The sequence below is a fragment of the Euprymna scolopes genome, chromosome 4, assembly GCF_053919585.1.
Source record: "Euprymna scolopes isolate OS-2025 chromosome 4, ASM5391958v1, whole genome shotgun sequence".
In the NCBI taxonomy this organism is placed as follows: domain Eukaryota; kingdom Metazoa; phylum Mollusca; class Cephalopoda; order Sepiida; family Sepiolidae; genus Euprymna; species Euprymna scolopes.
Window position 1 is genome coordinate 179,254,863 of NC_136485.1, and position 14,614 is coordinate 179,269,476.

Genomic DNA, 14,614 nt, shown 5'->3' on the forward strand with positions numbered 1-14,614 from the left:
TACTAATAATATGCTACCTGAAAGCTTTTTGCTCAAACTTTTCGGCTTAACATTTACAGGCAACATGAGTTGGAAAAAATACATTGAGGACATTGCTAAAGCTGCTGCAAAGAAGGTGGACTCTATCTACCATGCTAGAAAATTACTCACACTTGTGAGTATCCTATATTTCTACACTAGTCTTTCGCTCTTAGTCAAAATCTTTAACAAAATCCAAAAAATGAGTCTCTAATAGGTCCCACACTATCAACCAAACTCCAACCCCTGTCCCATCATCGAAATGTTGCATCCCTGTGCCTACTTTACTAGACTTTGGAATTTCCTCTCGATTTCCTGCTTTTCTGACTGTCCCGACATGCAGAAGTTCAAGTATAATGTGAACAGACATTTCGTGGCTCAATTCTCTATATAGTGTTTCTGTAGCTTTAATCTTAAATAGAAGCCCTTTATATCCAAGTGGCAATGTACCTTGTTTGGGATGAGTATGCAAAAAAAAGAAAAAAAAAAGAAGGAATTTACTAAAACAAAAAAGTTTGAATAAAACATTGAAGCATGATAGAATTATATTTTTTTTTATTGGAATCCTTTGAGATGAGTAATTTGTGTATTTATTTGTTTGCGGACTGTTATCCTCATCTTCATAGTTGTTGTTGTTGTTGTTTTACCATGTTTCGGCTAACTTATCCTCTGGCCTTCTTCATGTGATTAATGGCGACGGGATAGGAATGCTGTATCTTGTAAATCTATCCTCAGTAATTACTGCCTTCCATAGTTGTTGTCTCACCACGTTTTTGGCCAACTAAATTCCCAAGAAAATGGATGCCATGACTGGAAATGGAAACCTTGAGATCTTCAGTCTGAGGTTCTTATAATTATAAATAGAGCTTAAAACATTACCATAGCAAAATAATCATAGCTTTGATGTGATATAATTATGGATTAATGATTTGCATAAGATTTAAAAATATGTAACCATATGCAATAACAATAAAATAAACGAATGGGTAAAGATGGAATAGAAATTATTTTAATGATTCAAACAATTTATTGTTTTAAATGCATTTTCACGTTAAAACAAATTATTTTAATGATCCAAACAATTTATTGTTTTAAATACATTTTCACGTTAAAACAAATTATTTTAATGATCCAAACAATTTATTGTTTTGAATACATTTTCACGTTAAAACAAATTATTTTAATGATCCAAACAATTTATTGTTTTGAATACATTTTCACGTTAAAACAAATTATTTTAATGATCCAAACAATTTATTGTTTTAAATGCATTTTCACGTTAAAACAAATTATTTTAATGATCCAAACAATTTATTGTTTTGAATACATTTTCACGTTAAAACAAATTATTTTAATGATCCAAACAATTTATTGTTTTAAATGCATTTTCACGTTAAAACAAATTATTTTAATGATCCAAACAATTTATTGTTTTGAATACATTTTCACGTTAAAACAAATTATTTTAATGATCCAAACAATTTATTGTTTTAAATACATTTTCACGTTAAAACAAATTATTTTAATGATCCAAACAATTTATTGTTTTGAATACATTTTCACGTTAAAACAAATTATTTTAATGATCCAAACAATTTATTGTTTTAAATGCATTTTCACGTTAAAACAAATTATTTTAATGATCCAAACAAATTATTGTTTTAAATACATTTTCACATTAAAAACAAATTACTTTAATGATCAAAACAATTTATTGTTTTGAATACATTTTCATGTTACAACAAATTATTTTAATGATCAAAACAATATATTGTTTTAAATACATTTTCACGTTAAAAACAAATTATTTTAATGATCCGAACAATTTATTGTTTTAAATACATTTTCACGTTAAAAACAAATTATTTTAATGATTTAAACAATTTATGGTTTTAAATACATTTTCACGTGAAAAACAAATTATTTTAATGATTTAAACAATTTATTGTTTTAAATACATTTTCACGTGAAAAACAAATTATTTTAATGATTTAAACAATTTATTGTTTTAAATACATTTTCACGTTAAAAACAAGTTATTTTAATGATCCAAACAATTTATTGTTTTAAATACATTTTCACGTTAAAACAAATTATTTTAATGATTTAAACAATTTATTGTTTTAAATACATTTTCACGTGAAAAACAAATTATTTTAATGATTTAAACAATTTATTGTTTTAAATACATTTTCACGTTAAAAACAAATTATTTTAATGATCCCAACAATTTATTGTTTTAAAAACATTTTCATGTAAAAAACAAATTATAATTATCCCAACAATTTATTGTTTTAAATACATTTTCACGTTAAAAACAAATTATTATAATTATCGCAACAATTTATTGTTTTGTATACATTTTCACATTAAAAAAGAATTATTTTAATGATCCCAACAATTTATTGTTTTAAATACATTTTCACGTTAAAAACAAATTATTTTAATGATTTAAACAATTTATTGTTTTAAATACATTTTCACGTTAAAAACAAATTATTTTAATGATTTAAACAATTTATTGTTTTAAATACATTTTCACGTTAAAACAAATTATTTTAATGATCCCAACAATTTATTGTTTTAAATACATTTTCACGTTAAAACAAATTATTTTAATGATTTAAACAATTTATTGTTTTAAATACATTTTCACGTTAAAAACAAATTATTTTAATGATTTAAACAATTTATTGTTTTAAATACATTTTCACGTTAAAACAAATTATTTTAATGATTTAAACAATTTATTGTTTTGAATACATTTTCACGTTAAAAACAAATTATTTTAATGATCCAAACAATTTATTGTTTAAATACATTTTCACGTTAAAACAAATTATTTTAATGATCCAAACAATTTATTGTTTTAAATACATTTTCACGTTAAAAACAAATTATTTTAATGATCCAAACAATTTATTGTTTTAAATACATTTTCACGTTAAAAACAAATTATTTTAATGATCCCAACAATTTATTGTTTTAAATACATTTTCACGTTAAAAACAAATTATTATAATTTCCCAACAATTTATTGTTTTGAATACATTTTCACGTTAAAAACAAATTATTATAATTATTCCAACAATTTATAGTTTTAAATACATTTTCACGTTAAAAACAAATTATTTTAATGATCCAAACAATTTATTGTTTTAAATACATTTTCACGTTAAAACAAATTATTTTAATGATCCAAACAATTTATTGTTTTAAATACATTTTCATGTTAAAAACAAATTATTTTAATGATCCAAACAATTTATTGTTTTAAATACATTTTCACGTTAAAAACAAATTATTTTAATGATCCAAACAATTTATTGTTTTAAATACATTTTCATGTTAAAAACAAATTATTTTAATGATCCAAACAATTTATTGTTTTAAATACATTTTCACGTTAAAAACAAATTATTTTAATGATTTAAACAATATATTGTTTGAAATACATTTTCACGTTAAAACAAATTTTAATATATATCAGAATTTAAGCATGTGAGTCCTATAATTCTAATTAATAAGATAAGCGAAAATGCTGAGAAGAGTTGAAATAAGGGAATGCCAATGAATTTAAGATTTTAGTAACTAAGAGTTACTTCCCTTTAACCGTTATCAAAGCAAAGATTTCAACTCCAAACTAATTTTTTTTTTTTTTTACAAGGTGGTCACCACTTATCAAGGCCCGGAAGCACTCAGGGATAAGGGTTATTGTAAGTACAGTACGTTAGTGTGGAGAATTAATAAAGTGTCTACTTAAGGGGGCGGTTCATCAGGAATTTGTTTACGTTGGACTTGAAGACATCCAGGTTTTAGTCAGGTGGGAAGCAGGCAGACGGAACAGAGTTCCACAGGCGTGCAGTTCTAAGAAAGAAGCTTTATTCATGGAATCTACGTTTTGATTTAGGCATAGATAAAGAGTGGGGAAAGTTTTTGACAGTGGATTCAGCTAGGCGGGTGTTTTTCGTAAAAGAACTATTAATTAAAAAAAAACTATTAATTAAAAAAAAAAAATTTTTTTATCTTATTCACCTCAAAGAAGTCACAGTGCCACTTGCACTACTATTTGGGACGATATCTATAGCAACACTATGTAAGGATTGGGCAGCGAGATGTCGTTTTACATTACACTTGAACTTCTGCATGTCAGTACAGTTAGGGAAGCAGGTAACTTGGGGGGGAATTCCAAAAGCAGTTTGAGGGAAGAAACTATTAGCATAGAAGGTTAGCTGTCATCTAGTAATCTCTACAGTGTAGAGGTGGAACTTTGCCACTTGTCGGGTTAGTCAGTGGTATTTACGTCAAGGGGGCACAAGTTCTATGATTTCGTTTGAGTACATTCCAATAAAATACTTGTAAAACAAGCACAATGGGACAAAGATTCGAGGTGGGTAAGGTTGAAGACTCGCTTTTAGACATTGTCTAAAAGTGAGAGATTAGTGATAGTGTTACAGAGGCGGGGAGGTGATATGTAGCGTTTGTTCAAATCGAATCACATCTCGATCTCACTACAAATTCAATGAATTTTATGAAACTGGTTTTTGTGTTATTAGCAAATAGTCCCAAACCAAATTACTAGTTTTTATTTATTCCGAACAACATCGTCGATCGACACGCCACGATCCCAAACAACACTGTCGATCAACATGCCACAATCCCGAACAACACCATCGCTCGACACAACACGATCCTAAACAATTGAATTGACATGCCACGACACAATCACAAATGCAGTAACATAAAGCAATCTTTTTCAACTGCTCGTGAATGTAAGAAGTGTAAGCCATGTTTAGTTTCGTAAACGTTTCAGATGGTTCGTTGTTTTTTTTTGTTTTTTTTTATTACATTTTCACCCCAAACAAGGCACATTGCCACTTTGGTGTAGGGGGTTACTATCAGGGGCAGCAACTACTGGGGCACTATGTTGGGATTTGGGAAGCAAGATGTCGGTTCACGTTACACTTGAACTTCTGCACGTCAGTACAGTTAGGGAAGCAGGGACCTGGAATGGAATTCCAGAGTCTAGCGGTTCTAGGGAAGAAACTACTGGAGTAGAAAGATCTTTTACATCCAGGGATCTCTACTGTGTGGGGGTGGGATTTAGCTGCCTGTCGGGTTTGTCGAGGGTGTCTACATCGTGGGGGCACAAGTGTCTGCAGTTCGTCAGAGCATTCACCATTAAAATACTTGTAGAACAGGCAGAGGGATGCAACGTTTTGTCCATGGTACAGAGGCTGAAGCTTAGATGCCAGTTCAGGGCCTATCAGATTGGCGACTCTCTTTTGAACCTTGTCTAGGACCGAGAGACTAGTAGCAGATGCGCCAGCCCAAATATGACAACAATACTCCATATATGGGCGAATGGTGGCCTTATAGAGGTACAGGATACTTTCAGGTGTCAGTAGTTTTCTAGCACGGTAAAGAGAGCCTACCTTTTTCGCAGCGGCCCTGGCAATGTTTTCAATATAATTGTTCCAACTCATGTTTCCTGTGAACGTTAGGCCAAGCAGTTTGAAAGATGTACTCTCAGACAGGGAGTCACTGGCCATTGCTATTGGTGGCAGAGAAGGTTTCTTGTAATTATTGAAGGAAACCAGTTTAGTCTTGGCAGCATTGAATGTGACCATCCATTTATGTCCCCATTCCACTACAGATTGGAGGTTATCCTCTAGTGTTTTTGCCATTTCTTTAGATATGTGTTCATTTGTTTTCCTGTCATGCCTGTTATAGAGTGTGGTGTCATCAGCATATATACCCATCTCAGAGGCAGTTTTGTCAGGAAGGTCATTAATAAATATTAGGAATAATAGAGGTCCAAGGATAGACCCCTGAGGCACTTCCGCATTTATATCACACTGTTTAGATGTACGACCGTCGAGGACAACCTGGATTCTTCTCTTATCTAAGAAGGATTTAATTATGTTAAGTATTCTACCAGTGATAACATATGATTTAATTTTCCTGAGGAGATCCTTGTGCCATACCCTGTCAAAAGCCTTAGATATATCTAGAGCTACCGCTCTGCCCTCCCTCGCTTTGTCCAGTAAATGGTATATACGTTCAGAGATTACAGTGAGGATGTCTGCTGTGGAACGGGCTTATCTAAATCCATATTGTTTGTCAGTCAGAAGTTTAGCATCTGTAAGGTGCCGGACTAGAGCATGGTTAATTATGGTCTCAAATATTTTGGCGAAAAGTGGGAGGAGGTTAATGGGGCGATAATTTGATGGGTCAGTTCTTTCACCAGAATTCTTGAATACTGGTACTACAGAAGCAGTTTTCCAACAGCCCGGAAAGCATGATTCATTAAGGCATTTTTTGTAGAGTTTGGAGAGAACTGGAGCTACTTCGGCTGAGTACTTTTTTAATAGCACAGCTGGGATGAGATCAGGTCCACATGCTTTTGAAGTGTCAAGGTTTTTTATGATAGCGTGTACCTGAGCAGGGGGGATTTTTAGATCGTCTAGCGTGGCATCTGTCTGCAAAGGAAAGTCAGGCAGGGGGTGGTTGGAAGGGTCCAATGTGGAGTTCGAGGCAAACCAGCTGGCAAGCATATTAGCCTTGTCGGGTTTTGTACTTTTCTTTGGAGAAAAATTGTTTTTGGCAAAGTTGCGGTTTTTATTCCTGGCATGGGTATAATTTAATTTTGGTGTTTTTATGTGTGTATTTTTAAATTTCATGATATTTGTGGATTCGTTTTGTTCTGTGATCATTTTTTCAGTTTCTTCGTAACTTCTGAGTGCTACCTTGAATTGGCTAAAAGTCATGGGTTTTTCTTTCTGGGTTATCACGGTTGTAAATGGCTTGAAATCACTCGGTAATCCCTTAAGGATCATGGAAATTAACAGACTGTCACTTATAACTTCACCAGACATTTTTAAAGAATTTGCAGTTGTCTCGGCTCTTATAATATAATCAGTAATAGTTTCGGCTTCCATTCGTTTTAGAGAGGTCAGTTCAGTGTATAAAGAAATAATTTTGGGTTTTCCTTTCGATAAATAATGCTCTCTCAATATGTTTAATGCTTTGCAGCCATCGTCCAGGGCTTCTCTCATTACCAGTGATAGACTTTGGTCATCTAAACACTGTATTAATTCCGCAGAGACAGTTGCGTTCTTTTCAATGAAGTCGGGGTCGTTTCTGTTTTCAGGTTGTGTTTGAAGTACTTTGTGTAGCTTTTGGATTCGTAGATATCCTAGAAATTTAACTTGCCACAATTCGAATTTTGATTCGGATCCATCGAAATAAAGACGCACGCTGGGCCCATAACCTCTAGAAGTGTAAGCCATGTTTAGTTTCGTAAAAGTTTCAGATGGTTCGTTGTTTTAAACAAGTCTTGAGAGGTGACTGGTTTGCAGTAGACAGAACAGTTTCCGATGGTTCGTTGTTCTAAACAAGTTTTGAGAGGTTTCCACAGAGCAAAATATTCTTACCGTCTCGAGACAGGGGGAAAAAAAACATGTGAAATTGCTCCGGAAAAGGTTTAATATTTATGAAGCAATTCTGGTTTCTGCTTGGTTAGTAGCAGAACGTGAATTAATTTGATTCGTCAGTTCCTAGCAAGCATCGTTTATAAATAGAATCGTCCGACTTTGTGGGATCATACCCCATTACAAGTCCAAAATATTGCAACACTTATCAGCTTGATTTTTATAACCGTTCGGCGAAACTCAATCATTGCTGTGAGTGGATGTAGCTCATTGGTAGACTTTTGATTTGCAGTCGAAAGGTCCGGGGTTCGTTTTTTGCTGCAGGTAGACTCGACTCATACACTAGCATACAATTCTTGCATGCTCGTCACACTCCTCCCTGATCTCGAGATCACACAAATAATGGGACTTGGCCTTAATGGTACAGGCTCAAGAACTTCCTTAGCGGTGCCTTTGTTTGTCACATCATTAAACTCTTCATATGATGCAATGAAAAAGTTAAATTTCTTTCAAAGCAGATGTTTGAATTAATTTATTATTAGGTTGAAAAAAAATTCTTGACAAATTTTTAGTTTAATTTCAAATATTTTAAGTTTTCATTATTAATTGAACATAGGCGAAACCATTACAAATGGATGAAATGCATCAGAAACGTAGCGCATTAGTCAACAGAAAAGGCTTAATTCTCCTCCACAACAATGCCCGACTGCATGTTGCTAAACTAACCCTGCAGAAATTGAACAAATTGGGTTATGAAACACTGCCTCATCTGCCATACTCTCCAGACCTCTCACCTACTGACTACCACTTTTTTAAGCATCTTGGTTGTTGTGTGTACAGTTATCAATGAGATAGTATTAGTATTGGAGATTTAATAGAGTGTCTTACTTAAGGGGGCGGTTTGTCAGGAATCTGTTTAAGTTGGACTTGAAGACATCCAAGTTGTAGTCAGGTGGGAAACAGGCAAACGGAAGAGAGTTCCACAGGCGTGCACTTCTAAGAAAGAAGCTTTGTTCATGGAATCTACGTTTTGATTTAGGCACAGATAAAGAGTGGGGAAAATTTTTGATAGTGGTTTCAGCTAGATGGGTGTTTTTCGTAAAAGATTGGCGAGGGGGAACTAGAGATTGGAACTCAGATGAGCACTTGCCATGGAAGTAACGATAAAACAAAGACAGGCTTGCAACATCTCTTCTGTGGGAGAAAGGCTGCAGGGAAGAGAAAAGGACATCCCCACTAAGCCACAAAGTCTATTTTGTACTCTGTCAAGGCAGGATAGGCTGTTTTTAGCAGCTCCTGCCCAGATATGGCAGCAGTACTCCATCCTTGGACGTACTTGGCTTTTATACAGATAGAGAATTGCATCAGCAGTGAGATATCTTCTGGAGCGGTAGAAGGATCCCACCATCTTTCCAGCGACCTTGGCAACAGACTTGATGTACGTGTTCCATTTCAGATCAGGAGTAAAAGTCAAGGCCAGAAGCTTGTCAAAACATGGGGCTTCTCCTAGATGAGAGCTATCCATTTCAATTGATGCTAGATGGGGATCAGAGTGTTGATGATGTAAGGATAGGAGCTTGGTTTTAGATACATTAAAGGTAACCAGCCACATCTTCCCCCACTGAACTACGCGCTCGAGATCAGAGGAGAGAGAATCAGAGAGAACTTTGTCATTTACAGCCTTTGATGTGTTGCCATAGATGGTCGTGTCATCAGCATAGATGTCAATGAATGATTTAAGTATGTGTTTAGGGAGATCATTGATGTAGATCAGGAAAAGAGTTGGGCCCAGGATTGACCCCTGAGGGACTCCAGCATTAATACTGAGGGCCTCTGATTTCTGCCCATCAACCACTACTCTTATGAGCCTATCAAAGAGAAATGGTTTAATGATTGAGAAAACGTTTCCATTTACACTGTAACAGGAAATCTTGTGAAGTAAGTCCTTATGCCATACCTTATCAAGTACTTTTGATATGTCAAGAGCAATTGCCCTAGAAAGGAAGCCTTTGTCAAGAGATTCACTAATCCTATGAGATATAACAGTTAGCACATCTGCTGTAGATCTGGCAGAACGAAAACCATATTGTGTGTCACTAAGAAGGTTAATTCTGCTGAGGTGGTTGTCTATTTCTCTATTTAATATGGATTCCAGCAACTTACTCATGACATACAGGAGACTTATTGGTCTGTACTGAGAGGGAGATGACTTCTCACCTGAATTCTTAAATACAGGGCATACTGATGAGGTTTTCCAGGGTGTTGGATAGCACTTCTCCTTAAGGCAACGCTTAAACAGTTTAGTAAGTATGGGAGCAAGTTCTGGTGGAAGCTTTTTCAACACTATAATTGGGATGCCGTCAGGGCCAATTGCTTTACTGGAATCAAGGTTCTTGATTAGCTTGACGACCTCATGCACAGATATTTGTATGTTACCTAGCTTGTTCTGTGTTATAGGAGGAAATATGGGGAGTTGATGGCCTTCGTCGCATAGGGTAGAATTAGCTGCAAAGTTCTTGGCAAATAGTTTGGCTTTGTCTGATGCTGACGAGATGACCTCAGGTCCATTGATGATAGTTGGGATAGAACACATGCTTCTGTTCAGGATCCTGTTTGCTATTTGTCAGAACTAGTGGGAACCAAGTCGCTGCTCAGCTACTTTGGATTTAACCGACTGAGCATATAGCTCTCTTGCATGTTTTATTACTCTTTTACAGTGGTTGCTGGCAATCCTGAAAGCAGCTTTAGTCTCAGTACATCTATTACGTTGGTAGCTATGGAAAAAGTGATTTCTGTGCGCGATGGCAGCAGCACATTCAAGGGAGAACCATGGCTGGCTGTTAGGTTTTTGTTGGAATTTTTTGGATGGTATGAATCGGTCTATGCCTACAATTAACCATTCGGTCAGGTCTGATACTATAGAGGACACATCCTTTTTAAACATGGAATTCAGAGGTAGGTCAGATATGAATGTATGGAAGCTATCCCAATCAGCCATAGAGTATTGATATACAGTACGGTGGAGAGGTACGTATGAGGACTTATTACATTTTGGTTTTATCTTAACTGCTACAACAGAATGGTCGGAGGATCTCAGAGGCGATAGAACGGAACATGAACATAGCTCAGGGGAAGTTGTGTGAAAAATGTCTAGAAGGCTTGCATATTGACCGGTAGTATGGGGCACACTGGTGGGTTCGTGAACAATCTGAGTGAGGTCATAGGCAGTCGCGAAATCATGACAGAACCTCCCCTCGTCATTGGTCTTATTCGAGTGGGTCAGCCATCCCACATAATGAACATTGAAGTCACCGCAAATGTGAATGTTAGCCGAAGGATGAGCAGACAGGATGTGGTCAATTTTCTCGGATATGCTCTTAAAGATAGTAACCCCACTGTTGTGGGGGTGATAGAAGGCAAATATAAATGCAGTGGTGTAAGCTAGTACAACCCAGAAGCACATATAAGGTAAATTAGGGTCTTCTCTGGAGATATCCCTACCACACGGAAAGCCATCTTTGATGTAGGCACATATTCCATGCCCATGGCGATCTTGGGGGTCAGATTTAGATGTTAAGTTAGAGTATCCTTTAATTATGAATTCATCTAGTTTCACTTAGAAAGAATATGTCTCCTGTAATTGTGTTTCAACCTATCGAAGGTTGGAACGTAGACCTCTGATGTTGGAGAAGGAGACCTGGTATAGGGGTCTACATTGGAGGATGGGGTTCTAGGTTTATTCGTGTTTGAGCCGAGATATGTTCATCTGAATTTAAAAGTTCAAAGCTGCAAGAACTTTCTTGCCAAACGCGTTGTCATGTTAGAAAAAAGTTTCTGAATGATGTTTATTTAAAAGGTTCAGAATTTAAAATAAAAATTAATTTTATTGAAATAAAATATTGTATTTTCATAAAAAATTCTTTTTTTTTTCCTCTAAAACAAAAAAAAATCAAATGTCGTAGAAAATAAAAATGAAGAAATGTAAACAAAAATTTGGATGTTTTATTTGTACAATAAATTTTCACTTTTGATGTTTCTTGCATATGAAAGACAATTGGTATAATTTGCAGTTTTCAAATTTACGGACATACGTATTCATCACAATTGCCTTGTGCAGTATAGCACACCCCACTGCATCACATATTTTTCTAATAACTAATTTGATAATGTGTAGACACAGTGGCCTAGAAAAAACATGACAGCTGAGTTTAAGTTTTATGTAAAAACTGAAATTGAAAGCAATCTTTACTCCATATATAAACTATAAAAAATAACTGTTCATAAGGAAAATTTGTTTTACTCCAAATTTTTTTTTCATATTGAACGATGAAATCCATCTTTTTGAAAATTTCCAACTCTAACCATTAATTGATTGTGAATAACAGTTCAATGCGCATGATAAACTACAGATTTCAAACCTCCAAGAATTGGCTATTAATCGATGCTTGGCAATCCACTGAATAATTTCAAAATTGTCAGCCATGAAAAAAAATTTTCTGCAAACGAATATATTTATAAATATTAGGAAATTGAACAATAGCCTACAAACTATCGTTAAGGGAGATAATGCTTTTTAAAAGAAAGAATTATCTCCCTTGCTATAGAAACTTAATATTTCATTCTCAATAGCCAGGAATGTTTGTGGAAGAGTTCCTATTTACAATGCCTTCCCATGGGACAGAGTTAGACACCAGGGTCGTTTTATAACATGGAGAAAAGGAACAAAAATAAAAATTGTCTCAGTCGTGAAGGATTGCTCCTCCACTGAGAGAGAACAAGAAATTGAAGTGCAGTATCTGAAGAACAGATACTACACTTTGAAAGAGTTTCATTTTGCATTACATAACCATATAAAATATGTCTACTTTTGGTTGGCAATCTAAGTTTAAAAATTATATTCATATTTGTGATTTGATATGTAAGAATGGTGTTCTTTTTTTACATTCAACAATTCAACAATTATACTTACAGCTATTATAAAATAAATAATATATGGGGTTAAGAGCTGAGAGTAGAAACATTACATAAAAAAATAATAAAATAGTATTTATAATTTTGTAAAGTGCCCAAATTAAGATGCAATAAATTTGATACAATTTTTCCAGTTACAATTCACTCACATGTGCAAACATTACACCAGGTTCCCTGCCGATAAGAGACAGTAGTCAAATGTTGCTTTAAATTATTTTAACACAATTATTTCAAGCAATTAATTCAGGATGCTATATGTGTCGGGTGATGTTGTGAAAAAAATTAATCTTCCTTCTTTGGTCTTGAATTATTGCATCCAAATGATTTATAAGAACTAAATTACAGCAGATGATTGTCTCTTAAATCCTGTGTAATATTGGGGCATGTGAGGTGAGTTGCATATATATATATATATATATATATATATATATATATATATATATATATATTACTAGTGGAACTACCCATTGTTGCCTGGGCCATAAAACAATATAGAATAGGTTAAAAGTGTGTGCAAATCTATAAATCAAAATTCCTCTCTCTCTATGTCAATCCATCTTTCTCTTTCCTTTTTTTTTTCACATTTCTCTCACAAAAATAACATGAGAAATGGCTAAAAACTCTCCCTCCCTGTCGCCGCTTATGAAACTGTGTATTTGAGTCTTTATGTCCATAAAAAGAAAAAAAAAATTTCTTCTGTGGGTTCAAACAAACAGATGATTTAATTTGGATTATAAAGTAGAACTGATCCCAACCATTTTTCAACAGATTCCTGCCCCACAGATTTCCGTCTGGCATAATCCACAATCTGAAACGATAAAATATAACATATAATAATGATTGAATGAATTCATTGAAATTCATTTTTAAAAAACAAAAAAAAATCTTTTATTCATACCATTGTTTCTGCTCATTTCAAATCACACATTTTTTTCTTGATAATAGATTCAAGATGTTTTTAAAATGCTTCCAGAAAAAAATAACATTAATTTCAAAATTGTTGACTTACCTTTACTTATTCCTTTTTCATAAGAAACCAATTAAATGAATTCCTAGCTGCTCCCTTTTATATGTATATATGTAAGTAAATCTTAAAAAATTATATAAAAAATACTTAAAATGAATGACGTTATCTTTTGTTATAATGTTCACCACTTATATCGCTAGACGTTACATCTCTAATATGTTATTTAGCACCTTCTTTCCTCTTCTGATGAGAAGCATTAAGTTTCGAAATACCTAGGTATAAAGAGCTTAATTATCCTACATCCCTAATTGATGTAATCTCCATTAATCAACAATTACATTTATATGCATTAATACATATTTTATATTGCCGTTCTTTTATTCTTTATCTTATCTTATCCTTTATATATATATATATATATATATATATATATATATATATATATATATATATATATATATATATATATACTCGGGAAGATTATTCATTGAACTTTTGAATAGTCAAGTCGCTGCCTGATGATATCTGTTGTTTGATTGAAACAAGTGGCTATTTGTAGCAGCGGGATGTGAGCATGTTTATATAACAATAAACAAGTATATATATATATATATATATATATATATATATATATATAAGCAACATCTATAATATAAATCTCATCAGTCTGTTTAAATGTATGTATGTATGCATATATTTCTACCTAAAACTTTTGACAGAGGTGACAGATTTTCACGAGATTAGTATCATTTTGAAGCTCAACGTCTCAGACGACAAATATCGAAAAATTGGCCAAAAGCATTAATTTCTTTACCCTCAACTGGGCAGTTTTCTACAAGGAGGGGTCGATTTTTTGCAAGACATTTTTACAAGACATTGTATTGGTTGAATTGACTTTGGCTAATTTTAACATTCCGAACTTCCAGCCACATCATGGAATAGCGGTTTTCTTTCACTTTCTTTTCCACCTTTGCATCACAGGTTTGAGCCTGCTTGCCTACTACCACTTTTTTTTTTTGGCTCAACACACATCTCTGGGTAACGTTGGGCACCCAGGCTAGTGTTATATATATATGTGTTACGAGAAAGGTCCCCTTTTCTTGTAAGTAAGAAAAACATTAAATAAGTAAAAATGAGATTAGATAGACTGAGATTTGAACCTGGTAAGCAAGGTTCAGAAATAGATTCAGGAAGGAATTCGCATTGTTCAATTTAATATAAAATA

The 14,614-nt window shown here is 33.6% G+C and overlaps 1 protein-coding gene across 1 annotated transcript in view; it reads right to left on the minus strand.

The window, feature by feature from the left end:
• Window positions 1-11,405: 11,405 nt before the first annotated feature.
• LOC145270423 (methionine synthase-like) overlaps window positions 11,406-14,614 on the minus strand; it is a 164,358-nt gene continuing 161,149 nt past the window's right edge. The window contains exon 34 of the mRNA XM_080126066.1: window positions 11,406-13,230. Coding sequence (XP_079982192.1) covers window positions 13,144-13,230 — 87 coding nt within the window. The 3' untranslated portion in view covers window positions 11,406-13,143. The remainder of the gene's footprint in view (window positions 13,231-14,614) is intronic.